At 42.4% G+C, this 21,954-nt stretch overlaps 1 protein-coding gene and 1 pseudogene across 1 annotated transcript in view; both read right to left on the minus strand.

The window, feature by feature from the left end:
- Window positions 1–9,006: 9,006 nt before the first annotated feature.
- On the minus strand, window positions 9,007–12,759 carry LOC112432570 (uncharacterized; annotated as a pseudogene).
- A 1,196-nt stretch (window positions 12,760–13,955) lies between these two features.
- Window positions 13,956–21,954, minus strand: part of LOC143416549 (uncharacterized) — a 13,512-nt gene continuing 5,513 nt past the window's right edge. The window contains exons 2-3 of the mRNA XM_076881934.1: window positions 21,654–21,748; window positions 13,956–21,208 (exon numbers count right to left, since the gene is read on the minus strand). Coding sequence (XP_076738049.1) covers window positions 20,132–21,208; window positions 21,654–21,671 — 1,095 coding nt within the window. The 5' untranslated portion in view covers window positions 21,672–21,748 and the 3' untranslated portion in view covers window positions 13,956–20,131. The remainder of the gene's footprint in view (window positions 21,209–21,653; window positions 21,749–21,954) is intronic.

Below are 21,954 nucleotides of genomic sequence, written 5' to 3' on the forward strand. Positions count from 1 at the left end.
ACTTTCCTTAGCTTTATAGCTACAGCTGTGTCTCTTGTATGAGGATGAAGTCACATGAAACATTTTCTGATGTAAGTAAGAAAAAAAAAAAACAGAAGAGACAGACATGACAGCAGAGGCAGTTTTTACTAAAACATTTGAATGAATTTAGTGCACAGCTCTCTCTCTCTCTCTCTCTCTCTCTCTCTGCTGACAGAACTCAGTGTAGCTCACCCAACACTCTCTATCTTTCTTGCTTTCTCTCAAGTGGTAGCCAGGGATGTCACCACGCCACCAAAGGGAGGGCAGGGCTGGGCGGCAAAATTTGGGCCCCCCAAAATTTATTGCTCAAAACAAATGATTATGGATTTCGACATCTTATTTGTTTTTCATATGTACTTATTTTCAGTGATATCTTTAATAGCAGGGAATCAAATGGGCGTATCATTTTTTCTGTCTCCCTTTGTTGCCATATTTTTCAAGTAACCCATATTAGACAACAGCATAATAAAACAGGAAATTCTGTTTTGCCATCCAAATATTTTTGGTGGCCCCCGTATGATGTGCCTGGCTCACCCAAAGCATCTGCAGGCCAGGGACATAAAAAAAAATGCCGTTCATGTGAAATTTTGGAGTTTATTTAATGTTGTTGTTGTTTTGTTTGTTTGTTTTCCTCCAACGGTAGGTGCAGTCTGACATCAATTCATGGCGCCATTTTATGTTCAGACCACCTTAAAGGTCTCCAACACCTACCTTTATATTTTTGTTGATGGCTTGACCTGTTTTGATGCTAGAAATCAGAGTGATCACAGTGAGGTCTTTAGTGCAACACCCTCTTTTTATTTGTGAATTTTAATTTCAGGTTTTGTTATTTTTGTTTCCAAATACATATTCTTTGCTGCTAGAAGCAGTATTTACAGGATATGAGTCAAGTCCTTATGTATCTTATCTTGCCCAAAATATAAATACCTGGTTGTAGGACTACATTAATTTTCAACACCTGTCTGAAAGGTGTTGAAAATAATCCTATATATAAACAGACTGGTCGGTATGGGCCAAAGTATCTAGTGTAAAGTGTATCAGATCAGCAGTAACATGTTTAGCTGCAGGTTCACGTTAAAACGCTGTCTGTCTGAGTGATGTGAGCTTTCTGGGGAAAAGGTGGTCTTATCAGGAGAGATGGCATCCACACTATATACTTTACATGGAGCACCGCACATTTATAGAAATCTGACTGAATGGATTCAAAACCCCAAAATGTGGCTCTCCAGACCTTGGACCAGGAAGCACAGTTACAGACTTACACACATCTCTGCAACCCCATCCCCATAGAAACTGTCCTGGTCATGACCACTAAGAGACAAACAGAAAACCATAAAAAATAATTTCAGTATAAAAAGTCACAAAGAAAGAACAATAAAACATCCTCAACTACACCAAAGAGTAAAACAGTTACAGGAAAAGAATTAAACATTAGGTCTCTCTCTTCTAAATGATTTAATAATGATCAACATATTTATTCTGCCTTACAGAGACAGGATTGCACATATTGAAGGCTCTCACTACTTGAGGAAAGTCTGTTCATGTCCTTTTTGTATTCAGCCTCTGTGTTGATCTTCCAGTTGAGCCTGTTTTCAATGTACTGAGTACAAGGTACTTGTACTTCAGCTGATGATTGTTTCAAGATCACACCACAAAAATCATCCATCAGTGCTTCGAACTCCTCCTCCTGCCATCACTATTAAATCCAACCTCTGCAGAATCAGAGTATTTCTGAAGGTGTCTTGACTCAGACTTGTACTGAAAGTCTGAGTGTATAAAGTCCAGGACAGAACTGTCCACCTGTGGAGCTCCTACTGCACATCACTAAATCAGACAGAGCTCGGCCCAGTCTCACATACTCTGGTCAGCCTGTCAGGCAGTCAGTGATCCATGAGGTGGTGTTTACTGATATTACTGTTGTTATTTCTCACTAGCAGCAGCTGAATCATTTTGAATGCACTTGAGAAATCAAAGAAAGTGATCAATAACCCTGCAGGAAGTAGATGATTTCATCATCCAAGTTCGAAAGCTACAATCCATCACAATAACCGATCTCTCAAAGCAGACATGGCTCTCTTATGCCTAAATACAGGTGAAGGATTAAACTGCTCACCCTACTGTCTAAAACAGGTATGAACAACAGGACTATTCATTATCTATTCATTGCCTTCCCTTCTTTTCTGTGCTGCAGGCTGTGACCCAGTAATCAGTCTTAATGTGCCGTCTTAAAGCACAGTTAAGTTTCTAAAATGCATCAGGAAAGGGGAGATCTGGAGGATCTACTATATCCTGAGTAAAGTGTTTTACTAATGACGTATAAAAGAGACATAACAAACAGGGAGTGGAAACAGGACTCTGTAAATATGTAGGAGTGTGCTGCAACAAAACAATGGACAGCAGCATCTGTGCCAAACATCGTTTTTAACTGACATTGCTGTAATGGCTCGGAGGCATGAATACCTCTCGTCTTAGCTCCTTTCTCTTCATGTCTTCTTCACCTTGTCTGTTCACTCGTCATGTGTGAGGGACTGAGCTGCAATTTGATGATTGGGGAAATAAGAGCAAAGGAATCAAGGATGTAGAATCCAAAATATAAGAAAAGGGGGAATAACTTGTTTCTGTGTTATCTTAACTGTTAAACTGCATTCAGTATTTCCTGGATGAGAGAATTATTCTGTCTCTGGCACAGACTTAAAAGTCTCACTCATCACACGGACCCAACCAAATACTTTAGTAGTAGTCTGCTGTAACGAAACGATGGATGTGCTATATTTAACTGGCATTGCTTTAAAACGACTAAAGCAAGGATGTCTGATATTGTTAAAGCCTCTTAGCTCCGCTCTACATGTTTTTCTCGCCTCACTTGCTCACTTCTCTGGTGGGAGGAGCTAAGATATACTGATAGGTTCAAGGAAATGAGAGCAAAGAAATCAAGGATGCATGAACTGAAAAATAAGAGAAGGAAGAATTTGTTCATTTGTTGGTTCGGCTGTTTCCTCGCTGTTGGCATTTCCTGGATGTCAGAGTTGATCTGTGTCAACTACTTGACACGTGAAGACTGAAAGCACACGCATAAAGACCTTAAAGAATCAGAGGAGGAGGATAAGTTCAGTGAATGTTATCAGCAGATTTAAGGTAGGGCTTTACTCTATTTGTAGCCATTGTGTAATAGAACGCACACTTGTGTAGCTGCCCAGCAGAAATCATTGCACTGTTAGCTACGTCACCCAGCTCACTCACCAACATCTGTGACGCCGAACTGGTAAATGGACTGTTTCTTATTTATGTTACACTTTTCTACTCTAACTGAGCAATCTAAGTGCTTTTTATTATAAGCGACATTCAGGTAGAGCAGAAGGTACCTAACAATTCATATTTTTAGGAATCAAATCAAATAATAATAATAATAATAATAATAATAATAACTGTCAGAGTGGAATAAACTCTTCTGTCTCTCAGACATCTCTGGACAGTGAAGAACCTTTTCCTTTTTTGATCTTTTTGTTTCCAGTCTTTAAGTTTTTAAGAACTTTTCATGTGAGACTGCGAAGACTGTACACCCACAGCTGCAAAGTCTTAAATCTTAAAAATAAAATAAAATAATTAGTAAAATTACATTCAGAAAATGGCAGAAACATTACCCCAGCAGTGTAATGAGTCATGATGGGTAATGAGTAAGTCAGTGAGTTAAATAGCAAAGCATCACACAGTTGCTGCAGACTTTTACAGACACTCTTCTTTTGAGATCTGGTGGCTGTGGAGGCCATTTAAGTTCAGTGAACTCCTTTTAATGTTCATTATACCAGTTTGAGATGATTTAAACTTTGGGACATGGAACTTCATCCTGCTAGAAACATCTGTCTGAAGGTGGGTGCACTGTGTTCATAAAGGGGTGGAGATGGTCAGCAGCAACACTCAGACAGGCAACGGCATTTAAATAACTGCTCAGATGGTCCTCAGTGATATAAAGTACATCAGCAACAGCAGCATGAACTGTTGATACAAGGCAGGATGGATCCAGGCTTCCATGTCATTTTGTGCTAAGTTCTGACCCTAACATCTAAATATCACAGCAGAAATCACACAGCAAGGCGTTCTCTCACTGTCCAAGTTAGAGTAAAACAACCTGCTTAAAAAGTCCACCGCCCTCTCTCCTACACACCTCCATACGTCCACAGGTATGTCGTTTGGACCAAGCACTTCTCCACTCTTCATAGTTGCCCTTTTTTACCTTTACCTTTTTTTCCTTACCAATTCTCTGCACATTCTGATTTCCTTTCACGGCCAAGGGGATGAGCCGTGTGGAGAAAATCAATCAGGATCTACGCGCAGGCACTCGCTGAGATGAAAGTGGTTTATTGTAAAGTAAAGCACAAGGTGAAAAATGGCAAAACAGAACTAAAGATAATCTAACCTGGGAAAAATTAAACTACTAAACAGTAGTGATGGGTCCAGCAACACTGACGCACCGGCGCATGTATCAAGCTCACCTAGCGATGCCTGTATCGGTGCGTGTGTCGCTTTAAGAAAAAGTCACGTGATCGATACAGCTGCTGTATCACTCATTGCCAAGGCGCCAAACTGTGTTTAAAAGATACCGCATCTGCATTTGTTAACGGAATGAGTCGCCACCAAAAAAAACAAAAAACAAAATTACTCTCGCGAGGATAAAAAAAAAATTACAAATCTCTGTTTCTGCTGTGTGGGATCATTTTGATCTTTTAACTGCAAATAATGTAACTGTTTGTCTGCCTTTGTTTCAGTGTAACCTATTAGAATAGGAAAAACAGCAATGTGACTTGCAGTGTGAATTATTTATTTCATTTTATGCAGGTTAAATGTCACATCTGTTCTGCTTTCTTACACAAACAAAAGCACCTCCTCAGTGTTTAGGCATTACAGAGCCAAACATGAAAATGAGGAGACAAACACACCGAGAATGAACAGAGGTAGGCCTATATAGACATTGAGCAGCTTTATCATCATTTTGTTTTTATTAATATGTGTTTTATCATTTTAAAATCAAGCATCTAGGAAGACTGTTGTGAACCAGGCAGTCCTGAATTTTATTATAAAGGACTGCCAACCCTTTAGTATTGTGCCTGTGAGGCTTATTTGGCTCTTACCTGTCACTACATTAATGAGAATATGCAGCTGTGTACATCTGTGTTGGGTGTGAAACACTTTCCACAAAGTCACACTGCAGGCGATTTGGCCCAATTCAAAACGGGCATGATGGAGGATCACAAATAAGGTAAGGTGTCTTGTTACCAATGCAGCACCAAACATGACTGCAGCAACAAGAACTCTCCAAATTCGACATTCAGTTTGCATTGCACACAAACTCAATTTATTAGTCAAAAAATCATGTGATCAAATCCCTGAACTTTCATCCATAAGAGACAAATCGTATCATTCTTCAGATCAAGCACTACAGCCAAAGAAAAGCTTGCTCAAGGGCAGCAGCAGATGGGACGGCCCATCTTCAAACTTATCAACGAGGTACCAACATGTTGGAACAGCACATATCAGATGCTGTCACGGCTACATGATGAGAAAGAAGCAGTCTGGGTATCTCTTGCTTCTCTTCCAACACATTTAACTCTACTTACGGCCGATGAGTGTAACATCGTAAGGGAAGCACTTCTTGTACTGGCCCCTTTCCATCAGGCCACAGTGGAGTTGTCTGAGGAGAGGAGAGTTTCAGGGTCAAAGGTCATCCCGATGATGAGAATGCTATATTGTGCACTTGAGCAGAACTCTTTACATCTCCACACACAAGCAGCCACCCATCTCCATGACCAACTTAGGCGTCGTGTCACAGACACTGCTTCTAATCTGGAGTCATTAAGTGTGTTGACCCTCTCAACACTTTTAGACCCAAGATTTAAAACACTCGGATTTTGTAGTTCCTCCAAGTGTAGTGAGGCACCTGAAAATGGAGCGTGCTGCAGTAATTGCCCACACAACATCTGAGCCACAGCCTAGGCCTTCATCAGAGCAGTCACCTGTTCCAGGCAAGTTCAGTATTATCCTTTAACGTGCTGCAAAACATCTTATCCCAACCTTTTCCACCTGGCTTGAGCTCACAGGCACAGATGGGGAAATAGTGTAAAAAAAAACACAATAGACTGAATGCAAAAACATTGGATAAACTTATTTTTCTGAATAAAAATTTATAATAAATTCTGAGTCAATTAGATTTAAATGGGTAATATTACATTCACAATACTTTTATTTTAATTTTCACTTAATGTCATTCACAATATATTTTAAAGATGTCTATAAAATTTGAAATATAAAAGATATAAAATGATTCCATGGAAAGTACAATACCTTAGAGTGTATACAAGTATGGCTAGGTATTTGAATCAGTGTCTGTTGTGAGTCTCAAGAAAGTTGCCAGCAGTGACATTTAAGGTCCAGCAGGTGTCAGTATGAAGAAAAACAGCAACGCTGTGTCGACACAGTATCAATACAGTTTGGGGAATGTGCTGAAACGGTTCACAAGGCCTCAGCTACCCATCATTACTAAACAGCAAACATGAAGGAAGGTGAGCAGATGCATAAGAAGGTGGATGGCAGGGAAAACACAGAGAATACACAGGAGACTTACAGACAGAACAGCAACTAGTACATGAGTAGACACGAGTTGAATACACACAGAAGAACACAGGGAGATTACACACAGGTGGGGAACACAGCTGGAAGTAATTGACAAGAGGAGACAGGGGAAGCAAAACTGAATTCACTCACATGAGACACGGACCTTCACAATAAAACAGGAAACAAGAAACAATTCACAAGGCCTTAAGCAGCTGCGCGCCCTCCCGATCACTTTCTAGCACAACACCTGGAGCTAAGGGGGCAAAACAATCTCATGAGTGCTGCTGTTTGACTGAGGAAGAATAAAGTAGTCGTGGTAAGCCAATCACATGACCACTTCAAGACAAAGCAACAAGGTGATATATACCAAAACATAACTGTAAATTCAGACACGTGAGGTTGTGCTAGACTTGTAGTCAAGACCGCCTAATCCGAGACCAAGACAAGACCAAGACCACGTTGAGACGAGACCAAGACCGAGACAAAAAAAAAGTCTTTAAACTGCAGCCAGATGCTGCTACGTTTACAGGTGTCAGGCATATTTATGTGTTTTTGCTTTCGCACAGCCCTCCGCTGTCTACGGTCTCACTCACTTACTGAGAGGACAGACGGATGCTCCACTTGACTGTCGCGTCTCTCACCCTCTCTGTTTTTCACATAATGATATTATCCTATATCCTCGCATGTGATTGGCCACAATATGGAGGGATTGGAGCATAACTGAGCCACTGTGTGAGAGCTGAGCAGCAAAAGGAAATCAAGTGAGGGTAGAAATGACTGAAAGATTATAAGGCTCTGTTTTGAGTTTTGTTCAAAAAAGAATGTCTTCATATAGGAAAAAATAAATATCACCTTAAACTAGTTTTTAATTGGGCTGTATCAAGACACAGTGACTAAACCCCAATTCAACCAAACCCAGAACTGATCTGGAATTAAAACAGGACTACAACAGTTCAAAATCAGGACTACTGAGGACTTAACCAAAAGAGAACCAGAATCAAAACTAGATGATAGTGGCACTAAAAATCATCATAGACCTGCACTACACTTATTTTTTAATTCTACCAAAGTACACTATTTAGATTCAGAAAAGTTTATATAATTATTTAGCCTTTATAAGCCTGCATAACTTAATAAATATAGAATTTGAAAAATAACAAATGGTATCTAAAAAGTTACACTAGGTTCTAGATACATGTTCTGATGAGTTTTAGCAAACAACCATTTGACTAACATGTGTGTCTCACCTGCTCTTGTTCCATCTCTGTTCTGTCCTCATTCTCCTCTCTCTCCCTCTTTGTGCTGACAATCAAGCCAAACACCAACAACATCAGTGGAAACCAGATATTTACACTCTTCAGATAAAAACACAAACACTTTTTTAATTGTAACATCAAATCAGACAAAATGTTTATTTTTTTAGATTGATAAATATAAAAAACATATTTGTTAACTTTTGTATTTTGTATTCAAAACTGGGCCACACTTATGGAGCTCCACAATTCTTTTCCAGGTGTTTTGGTTGATATCTCTCGATTTTTCCCATGTCACAGAAACAGGCTCTGTGTTCTGCCTTATATGCGTCCACAGGTGTGCCACCAATTTACTCACATGGACTCTACTAACCTATCAGAAGCTTCTTCAGCTCAGAATGGAATCGTCTGGCGTTTTCTTATTAATTAACAATAAACTTAGTGTATATGTACTCCTAAATTTGATGTAGGTGATTAAAATAGACAGCTCCCTCTTTTTATTCTGACATTTAACTAATTCAAAAGATATTTCAACATTTATTTATCCAGAACAAAACAAGTTTACTCTAAATTGATATTTAACAGTAAAACAAAAAGTTTTTATGTTTTCTCCCTAAAGTGTATATAGACAACTGGTTTCAACTGTGAATATACCGCTGTGTATTGAAATTCCTCTTGTTTTGCATAGATATACTGAACAACATCCAAAGCATAATATATAAAATAACATCTACCTGAGTTGTTTCTTTGAAAGAAGCTCCTTATGTCCATTGTTGTGCACATCAGTACACAATTGAAACCGATTTAGAGAGTTTGTTTAGCCGTGGAGGATAACAACTGTAAATATGAAATGTAAGCTAAGACTCTAAAAAAATCAGCATTGTCGTTGGGCTTTTTATTTATCCATTTGTTGATTCACTCGAAGAGCAAGTAACGCAACCAAGTGATCAGTTTGACCGGAATCGGACCACCACATCCTTAGTGAGTGGTAGACCCAGCAGAAAGGACAGCATGAGCCATTGCTCGAAGGCTCGCCATTTGTAAGCGTACAAGCCTCTGGTAGATGAGGCCCTAGCGCTCTGAATTGTCACTATCACACTAGGTAGCAAACCCTTAGCAATCAAGTTTAACCTCTCAGCAGGTAAGCATGAAGGCGCCACAGATCTGGGCGCGGATGAAACACTTCTCCTCCCGCCTGAGAGAGGAGATCCCTGCAGAGAGGAAGCTGCCAAGGACTCGCTGCTAGCAGGCTGATTATCTCTGCATACCACGACCTTGTGGGCCACCAAGGGGCCACTAGAATCAGAGAGTGTGGGAATGCCGACGCACTCTCTCTAGAACTGGAGATATCATTTCCACTGGGGGAAATGCATACAGGAGCACGTCTGGCCATTGGTGCGCTAGCGCGTCCAAGCCCAAGGGTGCATCGTGGTCGATTATGGAGAAGAACAGGGGGCAGTGAGTATTTACCCTGGAAGCAAAAAGATCTATTTGCGCTTTGCCAAATAGGCCCCAAATCTGAGCCACTATTAAAGGGTGTAACCTCCATTCTCTCACCAGAGGACCCCCCCTGGAGAGAAGGTCCGGCCCCAGGTTCAGGTGGCCCGGGACATGGGTGGCTCTTAGAGACAGAAAATGAACACTGCACCATAACAGCAGAGAGCGAGACAGGAGCAGCCCGGGCTTCCTCCAAGGACTGAGAGCTAGCATGCAAGACGCGGTTACCGGCAGCCTCCTCCGGAGGTGACGCGATGCACACAAACGGTGAGAGAGAGTCCAGCGTTGAAACGCTCTCATTTTTAACAGTCCAAGTGGCACTACGGCAATCATAGATGCCATCATGCCCAACAAGCTTAATATCGTCTGGAAACGCAGTCTGCGTCCCAACTGAAACTGAGCGAGGCAGCGATGACAAACGTGGAAAGCGAGCATATTTCCAAACCGAGAAAAGTAATCTGCTGATTTGGGATTAGCGAGCTCTTTTGAAAGTTCACAGAGAACCCCAGTGTCTGAATGTGTGACAGAAACAGCGACAGCTGTGTCTCCACTTGCTCTCTGGAGCAAGCTACGAGAGCCCAGTCATCTAGGTAGGCTAAGATGCGGATTCCTCTCTCTCTGAGGGGCGCTAGCGCTGCCTCGGCACATTTCGTAAAGGTGCGAGGAGCGAGCGACAGTCCGAACGGCAGCACTAGGTATTCGTAGGCTACGCCCTCGAATGCAAACCTCAGAAACTGCCTGTGTTTCGGGTGTATAACCACATGAAAATAAGCATCTGTTAGATCGATTGTTGCAAACCAATCTCCCGGGCCGACCGCATTCAAGAGCTGTCTGAGTGTTAGCATCTTGAACCTGTACGTTCGTAGATACGTGGTCAAGACTCGCAGGTCGAGGATGGGACGAAGCCCTCCCCCTTTTTTCGGAACAATAAAATAACAGCTGTACCAACCTTTGTCTGTCTCTGAAGCAGGGACCACTCGTATTGCTCTTTTCTGCAATAGCGCCTTTATTTCCTCTCTGAGTATCATGGGCGCCTCGGTGTTGACAGTCGTATTTACGACTCTTTGGAAACGAGGCGGCTTGACCCGGAACTGCAACCGGTAACCCATGGCAACAGTTCGCACCCCCCTCTCCCCCACGGAGCGAAGCAGAGAATCTGCAGTGCTTGGACGGCAGAGTTGCGGGGCCGCCGACACCATGGTTATGGGACGGGGCCAGATAAGCAGCCAGAGACGGCTCCATAGGGGGTGGGTTAGCTAAGCCAGCCCCCTTGGCGCTGTCCAATTCCATGTACTGTCCATAGCCGGGCACAGTGACGCGGGTAGACAGAGGTTTGTCCCATGATGCTGTTAACTCGCAGAGAAAGTCTGGGAACATGGGAAGGCAGTTTTTGGCCATTGCGGGCTCCGGTGGGAGGAAAAACCCCGCGAACCACGACGGCTTCTGAGCTGGCGGAGGAGAGGGCCAGTCCACCTGCAGCTTCTCAGCAGCACGGCGAAACAGGGAGAAAAGAGAGGTGTCACCGTGGCCGACCGGCGCAGCAGCGGCGGTACATTGGGCTGACAATGAGCTCTCCTGCTCATCCTCCGACAAATCATGGATGTCCAGGCCGATGTCCAGCACATCATCATTGTCCTGGGGAGCGCTGATGGGGTTCAGCCTGGGTTGAAGCCCGCCAGCGCTCCTGCATGGTTCCGACTCGTCATTGGCTAACCCGTCAACATATTCCATGTGGTCAGCCCAGCTAATTGCGGGGACATCGACCGGAAAATCCTCGTCTTCGGACAAAGCCGGGGCTCCAGACTCGGAAGGAGAGGGTCATGCCGTGCGACAGCCGAGCGTCCCAGCACTTTTTCCACAAACGTCACCCGACTTTCCAGGGTCGAGCGCTGGAGCTGGCGACAAAACGCACAGGCTTCGGGCTCCGCCAACGCTCTCCTAGCGTGGACGATCCCCAGGCAGACAGGGCAGGCATCGTGCTGGTCGCTGTTGTGCAAAGAGAAACCGCATCCCTGAGGACAGGGGCGAACAGAAGATTTCTGCTTTGCTCGCTTCGGTTTGGAGTACATTCCAAAACGCAAAGCAAAACACTGCACGGGAAAACTTGAAATTAGCGCTCCGCGGGCAGCCTACACACCAACTGTGGGGTGGAGGCTAACACCAACAGGGGCAGTTAAGCTAAGTTCAAGTCGGCAGACAACGGAGCTAACTAGCAGCAGCTAGCTAGCCCAACTCAGCAGAGGTGTTCTCAGCGAGGTGAAGAGCGTAAGAACTGAGGGATGACTGTGATGACAGCGGCTATATGTGCAGGCGGGGCCGTGCGCGTGTCATCACACGTCATCTGCCTTAAAGGCGTGATTAAAGGTTTCTTCAGCCAGGACACGCGAGGGCGTGATATCCCATACTTATGGGTTGTACCGAGTGAATCGACTGAAAGAGAAATCCCAAACACTAGTGGTGTGCGATACTGCATATTACTGCTGGCGCGCCTGCCAAGCTGGAGACGGAGGTCGAGGTGCGCTGTCCACTTCGGCACGCAGGCTGCACAGTCCTGCGTACCGGCCGTCTGCCCAGCTGCCTGTGAACCCCAGCTCACTTCCACGCCTACTGCGCTGCCGCTGCTTGCCATATGGGTGGCCATCAGGCCAGCTCCGGGGCTTCCGCTGGAGGCGCGGGCGACCGCCAGAGTGGACACTTCCCCGTCGCTGGGCTGGGGCATGGGGCGCCGATGGTCCGGGCCGATTCCCTCGCCTGCTCGCGAGGTGAGGTGAAGCGGGCGAGGGGGGTATGTGGCAGGGTGTGTTCTGCGATGCCGCTGCAGGGTTGGTGGTGGTGATGTGTACGGCTGCCAGCGGGAGAGCTGAAGCCGTTGAATGTACTGTTACAGCAACCGTGTGATTATTGTAAGAATAAATGATGCTGTGAAGCATGAAAATGCCATCGGGTCTGCCCTGGTGGCGATCTTTTTTTTTTTTTTTTTAAATCTTAAGTGCACGAAAACCAGTAAACAAATTAAAACAAATATTGTTGATAAACTATAATACAAAAATTACAATTAAAATTCTCAACAACAAAAAAATATATATAATTAATATGTAAACAACTTAACAACCCCCAAATTGTCTAAGTCACGTGACGTGTCAGTGCAACACCAAAACATAAGAGTGGGGGAGAGGGAGCAAAGTGTGCCTGCTCTCCGCTGACACAGGAGCGGTGTGTCCAGCGACCTGGTTGTTTCGTTTTTGCCGAAAGCACAGCATAGCACACAAGCAGAACTCAAAAGTAAAGAATCGATCTCACCAGGCTAGTATCGATCCGATACCGACTTGGGACCGATACTATCGATATTTGGATCGATCCGCCCACCACTACTTGCTACCATCCTTGCACCTCTCGTGGGAAACACCACATCAAGAACTCCACCGACTTCACCGACAAGGTCCAGAAACTTACCTTGGATCCAGATGAAACCATGGTGTCCTTTGATGTAGTCTCTCTCTTCACTTGCATACCCACCAAGCAGTGGTGTGTGCGTGTCTAGAAAAACTTTGTTGGGGGGGCCATGTAGGGGCACAGATTTGGAGAAGGGTGGCAGATGTAATTGGCAGATAATGTTAAAAAAAATTCTACCAACCGTTAACCATAATTCAGTAACCCTGTAAACCTAATAACCGAATGCGCTTTTAACTCTTATTAGAATGAGATTTTAACCACTACGGTGCAAAGTTTTTAGACACTGCGTTGATAAAGTACAAGAGATACAATCAGTGCTTTGTCAGTGTTTAATCAGCATTCAAGGACAGCAATATTTGCATAGTATTTTTACTGACATATAGTGCACGTATGTTTTGGGCAAAAACATTTTTGAATATTAAAATACTAACATGTTTAACATACAATTGGCAAATTAGCCAATGCCAATGCAAAACTTTATCTGCCTGTTAAAAAACAGAAGATAATCTTATTACAAACTGGTGTTTGATTTTGAAACAGGAAAAAAGTGGGGAAACAACTGAAAAGACTAACATTTGAATAAAACCTGAAAGCAAGTAAATACTTTCTATGCTGCCTTATGGTAAACTTTGGTAATATTGATGTATAAAGAACAACACTGGCTGATGATGACATACAGTCAGCTGGCATGGTGACACTGCTGGACTGGGACAAAAAAATTGGGCATTTTGACTAGAGACCGGCCCACCAGGTATTAAAGCCATAAAGCCTTTGAATGAAAACAAATGCTGTTGTGACAGTGATGTACACTGTCTTGTTGGTATATGTATGATTTCTATACATTTTACGTCAGATAAAAACTTTGTTCGCAAGAGTCAGATAATTATTTAATAAAAGCTAGATATTTTAAATGAGAATAAGAAAGAAAAGTATTTTTTGTGCCCCCAACTCGTTAATGAGGAACAAATCCTCATTTCATCCTATGATAACAGCATTTTCACCATTTCAGCCAGTGTGAGTGGAGAACAGCCAAGTCTCCTCCCCTGAGAAACCTCCACATGTACCACCGAAAACAGTTAAATTAGTTTGAATCTGAAATCAGGGCTCAAACTTCTTGTTCTGAGACCATTTCTTTATTTTTCACACCAAACTGTTTAATAAGACAAACTTTACACAGAGTTCATCAAATATAACTAACGCTTTAACATTATCAGGATTTCATAATGCAAACTTCAAATTAACAAGAAAACAGCTGCAGAACATGTGGATCAAAATTAATTCATTAAAACAACATGTGGACTTCAATGATACAGTAAATACACTAAAGTGAAAGGAGGAGCCAAAAATAGATGTTTAATAGAATTTGAATTAACAAAAGGGTCCTTATGTGTGCTGCCGTTTTTAACGTTTAACATTTCTTTAAAATGAATACATTTTAACAAAAAGAAGTTAATTTTGGAAAAACTAAGAAAGTTCAAATGAAAGAAATTGATATATATCCATATCAGTAATTTTGATCGCCCTGCATGTAGTGACAGTGACAGAGAAGCTGCATGCATAGATGTACATATCTATACATGCAGCTTCCTAAATGTAACATTCAGGATTATTCACTGCAGGTCCAGAAATCAGAGCTACCTCATCAGATCCAAATGTGACATCAGCTGACACTCTTTACAGGAGATTCCATCTGAACTCTGTGGAGCCTGATCTCAAGGTTTTTAAGTCCAACCCTGAAGCCAGAAGAGGATCTTTCTCTCTCTTCAGATTCATTGTGATCCAGTGATTTCAGTCCAGGGGTCCGTTCTTCGTACCTCGCTTTAGGGATGGGTATTGATAAGATTTTCACGATTCCGATTCCATTTTCGATTCTGTTTAACAATTCTATTCTTTATCGATTCTCTTATCGATTCTTTTTTTTTTTTTAAAAAGGAGAACACTAAGCTAGCTTAGAACTTTGTTTTATATCTTCTCTTTGAACAAGATAGAAATTTAGGAATAACATGGCCTTACAAACCCAGCAGTGAGATCTTAAGAGATCCAGCCTACGGCTCTTCAATGGGGTGTCACAGGGTCCCCAGGAAAAAAAATTGTAAATGTAAAATAATAAAATAAATATTCTTCTGTAGCAATAACAAAGTATAACATAAATTATTCTGTAGCAATTACACAAAAATATCCAGTAATGTCCCTGCCTACAATTAAACACATTCACTTACCGAAAATCGGGGGCATCTGCTGTGCAAGGTGCAAGCCTTTTACCACAAACTTAGTCACTGCTCGGTGACATTCGTCTATCCTGGCCTGAAAGGAGATGCTACTGGTAGACTGCAGCGAGAACTGCCAGCATCTGAGCCAGACTCTGTCTGTCTCTCTCATCATGGTCACCTAAATGCAGCGCACAGTAATGGCAGGTTTTGCAATAAGGCAGATCGCGCTAACATAATATGCACTGTTAGTTGATTATTTACCTGCCGCATTAACGGGAGAGGACGTGCAAACGTTACTGCTGCTGCTGGGTTGAGATTCACGAGTCCGGAGAGCGGAATTAAAAACACGACATTCATTTCAGGTTATCGCGTGTTTTGTGAGTAAATGCTTTTGCATATTCGTAGTGTTTCCTCCCTTAAATGAAATATCTACTTTGCAAGTATTGCAAGTTGCCCTGTTGTCATCCGTTCTCGTAAAGTATAACCAAACTTTTGAGCGTTTGAGCCGCCGTGTTTCCTGCCAGGTAAATGACGCTCCGCAACGTGGTGACGTCATTCGGGGCGACTGGAATCGATAAGGGAATCGATTGCAAAAATGGCAAACAATTCCAAGGAATTGAAACAGTGGGAACCGGTTCTCAACAAGAACCGGGTTTCGATACCCATCCCTACCTCGCTTACTACATCCAAGATCAAATGACACATCCAAGTTCAAATCATCGCGCCAACTTTGAGCTCGCTATTCCGGGTCTCCGAACACACCTGTTGTTGACGATTAGTACAGCTGGATGAAGTAATGTGAGATCACTGGGTGGCTTAAAAGGGGCTACGCATCGATAGTAGAAACATTGATCAGCAACCCTTTGATTGGTCGGCGAAAATGTCGAAGGAGCGCGCTCAGTATTTTTCGGCAGTAGAGCAAGAACTCCTGATTGAGGGATTTCAGGAGTTTCAGAGTTTAATTAAAACGCAAGGGAACACTGCAAAGGCTGCAAAAGCAAGGAGAGAGGGCTGGCAGAAAGTTGCTGACAAATTAAACACGTAAGTAATTTAATAATAATAATAATAATGGAGTGGATTTATATAGCGCTTTTCAAGGCACCCAAAGCGCTTTACAATGCCACTATTCATTCACTCTCACATTCACACACTGGTGGAGTTGCTACAGTTGTAGCCACAGCTGCCCTGGGGCAGACTGACAGAAGCGAGGCTGCCATATCGCGCCATCGGCCCCTCTGGCCAACACCAGTAGGCGGTAGGGTAAATTTATTATACAGGGAGTGCAGAATTATTAGGCAAATGAGTATTTTGTCCACATCATCCTCTTCATGCATGTTGTCTTACTCCAAGCTGTATTAAGCATATTAGGTGATGTGCATCTCTGTAATGAGAAGGGGTGTGGTCTAATGACATCAACACCCTATATCAGGTGTGCATAATTATTAGGCAACGTCCTTTCCTTTGGCAAAATGTGTCAAAAGAAGGACTTGACAGGCTCAGAAAAGTCAAAAATAGTGAGATATCTTGCAGAGGGATGCAGCAGTCTCAAAATTGCAAAGCTTCTGAAGCGTGATCATCGAACAATCAAGCGTTTCATTCAAAATAGTCAACAGGGTCGCAAGAAGCGTGTGGAAAAACCAAGGCGCAAAATAACTGCCCATGAACTGAGAAAAGTCAAGCGTGCAGCTGCCAAGATGCCACTTGCCACCAGTTTGGCCATATTTCAGAGCTGCAACATCACTGGAGTGCCCAAAAGCACAAGGTGTGCAATACTCAGAGACATGGCCAAGGTAAGAAAGGCTGAAAGACGACCACCACTGAACAAGACACACAAGCTGAAACGTCAAGACTGGGCCAAGAAATATCTCAAGACTGGTTTTTCTAAGGTTTTATGGACTGATGAAATGAGAGTGAGTCTTGATGGGCCAGATGGATGGGCCCGTGGCTGGATTGGTAAAGGGCAGAGAGCTCCAGTCCGACTCAGACGCCAGCAAGGTGGAGGTGGAGTACTGGTTTGGGCTGGTATCATCAAAGATGAGCTTGTGGGGCCTTTTCGGGTTGAGGATTGAGTCAAGCTCAACTCCCAGTCCTACTGCCAGTTTATGGAAGACACCTTCTTCAAGCAGTGGTACAGGAAGAAGTCTGCATCCTTCAAGAAAAACATGATTTTCATGCAGGACAATGCTCCATCACACGCGTCCAAGTACTCCACAGCGTGGCTGGCAAGAAAGGGTATAAAAGTAGAAAAACTAACGGCATGGCCACCTTGTTCACCTGATCTGAACCCCATTGAGAACCTGTGGTCCATCATCAAATGTGAGATTTACAAGGAGGGAAAACAGTACACCTCTCTGAACAGTGTCTGGGAGGCTGTGGTTGCTGCTGCACGCAATGTTGATAGTGAACAGATCAAAACACTGACAGAATCCATGGATGGCAGGCTTTTGAGTGTCCTTGCAAAGAAAGGTGGCTATATTGGTCGCTGATTTGTTTTCGTTTTGTTTTTGAATGTCAGAAATGTATATTTGTGAATGTGGAGATGTTATATTGGTTTCACTGGTAAAAATAAATAATTGAAATGGGTATATATTTGTTTTTTGTTAAGTTGCCTAATAATTATGCACAGTAATAGTCACCTGCACACACAGATATCCCCCTAAAATAGCTAAAACTAAAAACAAACTAAAAACTACTTCCAAAAACATTCAGGTTTGATATTAGTTTTTTGGGTTCATTGAGAACATGGTTGTTGTTCAATAATAACATTATTCCTCAAAAATACAACTTCCCTAATAATTCTGCACTCCCTGTATTATATTACATTATATCCTCTTACACATTAGAGCCACAACAGGACCCACTAGAACATGGGAACAAGTAAAAGTGAAATATAAGAATATTCTACAGAATGGTAATATTTATCTCTTATATTGCTTTTAGTCTCTTGAAAAGAGACCCTGAAATAATCTGTTTGTTTGTTTATAACAGCAACCAAGAAAAGGGCAGAGCAAAAAAAGACAGGTGGTGGTCCTGCACCCCCTCGTCAACAAGTTGGTTAAGTAAATAATACCCTCACGGGAAAATCGATATCTCTCTATGAGCACACTGTCGCACTGAGCTAAAGGATCCTGTCTATCCCGCAATATATGCTGAATTCTGAAAACTCTCCTTATCAATCTTGCACCTTCCGCAATGGGTTGCTCGCGTACAAACGGACAGGACATGGCTGCAACAGGCTTCCCAAATCCACCTTCGCTTTTATAGCCGTGGTCTCTCATCTTGATTACACGAAGTAATTTACTATTACTACTCTAAAATATGAATTACATCTGAAATAATCAAATACATGAAATAGAATGATTAATAGTACATTTCCATTTTTTTAGGAAATGACCTGTATGTATCTGTATGAAATCAATAAAAGAATCAAATACTGCATTATCTTTAGTTACATTGATAATATTTATTTATGGAAAAATAGTGGAAAAATATTGCTGTTGCTTTTGTATAAATGAAGCGGACATACCTGAGTGGCCGCGATCTAATCCTGTTTACATAAAGTAAGCCTGCTCCCAAGCAGGTTTACGCTTACGGATCTGTTGCTATGACAGCAAGTCCCGGATCACGCGAAATCGTCAACAATCAAATCCAGCTAACTTACTTGGCGAGGTACGAAGAACGGACCCCTGCATGATCAGGCTGATGTTTGCACAGAGCAGATAATGAAGTGAATGTTTTTGCACATTGGTAACAGTGAAACAGTTTATTTACAGCGTGGAATCGTTTGTGTTTGGAGTATGAACTGAGATTCCTGAAGCTCTTGTCACACTGGTCAGAGCTGAAGTTCGCTTCCATGTGTGTACAATCATGTTTGTTACGATGACCTGATTGTGAGAAGTTTTTGTCACAGTGTCTGCACTTGTATGGTGTCTCTCCTGTGTGGATTTGCTAATTCTTGTTCGTTAAGCTCACGTGCAGTGGTGAAGGATGACCCACACTAGTCACAGATGTGCTGTTTGACCCCACTGTGGAAGAGTTCATGTATTTTTAATGTACTTGGTGTGTGGAAGCCTCTCCCACATTCTTTGCAGTAGTTCATTTTGTCTCCAGTGTGTCTACGTTGATGCGGTTTAAGGTCCCGTTGATGATTGGAGGTTTTTCCACAAAGGTCACAGAGAAACGTTTTCCCACCACCACAGTGACGACAGGGTTGAGAACTGGATCCATCTGTGTTGCTCTGCTTCTAAACAATGACAGCGTAAGTGATCTCTGCCAATGTCCAACTACGTTTTACTGTTTACATTATAACACTCAGCTTACCGAGCTAAAATGACTCTTCATTTTTCCAAACTGTTCATTCAGTATAACTCCATAAGTTTACTGATCAGACTTGTTCCAAACAATCAGGTTAAAATTACAAGATAAAAAAAATCAATACATCCTCACAGTAACTGCACTTGTAGAGTTAATTTCTGGTGTGGATCTGTTGGTGTTTTTTTCAGGTGATGTGGAACTTTAAAAGTCTTCTCACACAGTTCACTTTTGTAAGGTCTCTCCTCAGAGTGGCTAAACATGTGTCGTTGTAACTGTGCATCTGTTGTAAACAGTTTCCCACACTGATCACAGCAGGAAACATAATTTCCAGTGTAAATCCGTAGGTGAATATTTCGGTACTGTTTGTCACTGAACCTTTTTCCACAAAAATCGCAGCTGTACACCTTAATTCCAGGGTGGGTAACTAGATGCTTCTGTAAGTTTCGACTTTGAGCAAAAGCTTTACCACACAAGTCACAGTAAAATGGTAAATGGACTGGCTCTTATATAGCGCTTTTCTACTCTTCTGAGCACTCAAAGCGCTTTACACAACTTGTGCATTCACCCATTCACACCCATTCGCACAAGCACATTGATCTAAGTGCTTTCTAAGTAACATTCACACACATTCATACTCCGATGGATGCATCGGAGAGCAATTTTGGGGTTAATATCTTGCCCAAGGATATTTGGCATGCAGACAAGGGGAATCGAACCACCAACCTTCCAATCAGTAATGACCTGCTTTACCGCCTGAGCTACAGCCACCCCATGTGCTTAAACTACACTGTGGATGAGTTGGTGTTTTTTTAAGGCTCCAGCCCGGGCAAAAGTCTTTCCACACAAGTCACAGCTGTACGCTTTAAATCCACTGTGGATGAGTTGGTGTTTTTTTAAATCTTCGGCCAGGGTAAAAGACTTTCCACACAAGTCACAGCTGTACGCTTTAAATCCACTGTGGATGAGTTGGTGTCTTTTTAAGGTTCCAGCCTGAGTAAAAGACTTTCCACACAAGTCACAGCTGTAAGGTTTAAATCCACTGTGAATGAGTTTGTGTGTTTTTAAGTTCTCTGCCTGGGTAAACCACTTTCCACACAAGTCACAGCTGTAAGGTTTAACTCCACTGTGGATGAGTTGGTGTCTTTTTAAGCTTTGAGCATGGGCAAAAGACTTTCCACACAAGTCACAGCTGTATGCTTTAACTCCACTGTGGATGAGTTCGTGTGTTTTTAAGGCTCCAGCCTGAGTAAAAGACTTTCCACACAAGTCACAGCTGTAAGGTTTAAATCCACTGTGAATGAGTTTGTGTGTTTTTAAGGCTGCAGCCTGGGTAAACCACTTTCCACACAAGTCACAGCTGTAAGGTTTAACTCCACTGTGGATGAGTTGGTGTTTTTTTAAGTCTCCAGCCCGGGCAAAAGACTTTCCACACAAGTCACACCTGTAAGGTTTAACTCCACTGTGGATGAGTTGGTGTGTTTTTAAGGCTCCAGCCAGGGTAAAAGACTTTCCACACAAGTCACAGCTGTAAGATTTAACTCCACTGTGGATGAGTTGGTGTTTCTTTAAGTCTCCAGCCCGGGCAAAAGACTTTCCACACAAGTCACAGCTGTAAGGTTTAACTCCACTGTGGATGAGTTGGTGTGTTTTTAAGGCTCCAGCCAGGGTAAAAGACTTTCCACACAAGTCACAGCTGTAAGATTTAACTCCACTGTGGATGAGTTGGTGTTTCTTTAAGTTTCCAGCCCAGGCAAAAGACTTTCCACACAAGTCACAGCTGTACGCTTTCTCTCCCTTTCTTCTGTGAGGTTTGTCAGCCTCCTGAAAGTGCTGACTTCTTGCTCCATGTTGGTCCTGCAGTGACAGAGGCAGTGAGTGAAATGCAGTCGTGGAACAAACTGAAACTCCCTCCGTCAGTGGAATCAAACATGTCAACAAACACATTGCTGGTGTGTTACCACCACCTTCTGGTGATAGTATCACATTACAATGATGTGACACAAAGAGAAGTATAATTAAAATGACATTAGGAAATATTGATCAGCGGAGAAAATCTTTTATGTCACAAAATTTTTTTGAGTTCAACTGATGATATTGTTGTTTCAATGTGTGTAGATAAAATATGATCTTTGTATTTTCTTGTGACTTCTGTGGTTTCTGATTTTAAATGTAGATTCTGTATATATGGATGAGCCCAGGATAGAAAAGATAAAGCTGCTGTTAACGGGTTTTTAAAAACCAACCAGCTGAACACACAGTTTCAATAATAGTGTTGTGTTGTCTGTGATGTTTTTCTCACCTTTTGTGTTGAAGACATTTTTTCCTCTGTAGTGGCTGAGCTGAATCCAAATGGCTGAAATTGTTCCTCTGCTGCTCCAACATACTCTTCTGCTCCTGTTACTAAGCAAAAAAAAAAAAAAAAAGTATATACATACACATATATGCGCATATATATACATACACGTATATATATGCGCATATATATACACACACATATATATATATACACACACACACACATATATATATATATATTAAGCAGCTGGATAGCGTAGTGGTTAAACTACACGCCTTTGGAACAGAGGATCGCAAGTTCGATT

Source organism: Maylandia zebra, linkage group LG3 (genome assembly GCF_041146795.1).
Source record: "Maylandia zebra isolate NMK-2024a linkage group LG3, Mzebra_GT3a, whole genome shotgun sequence".
Classification (NCBI taxonomy): Eukaryota; Metazoa; Chordata; class Actinopteri; order Cichliformes; family Cichlidae; genus Maylandia; species Maylandia zebra.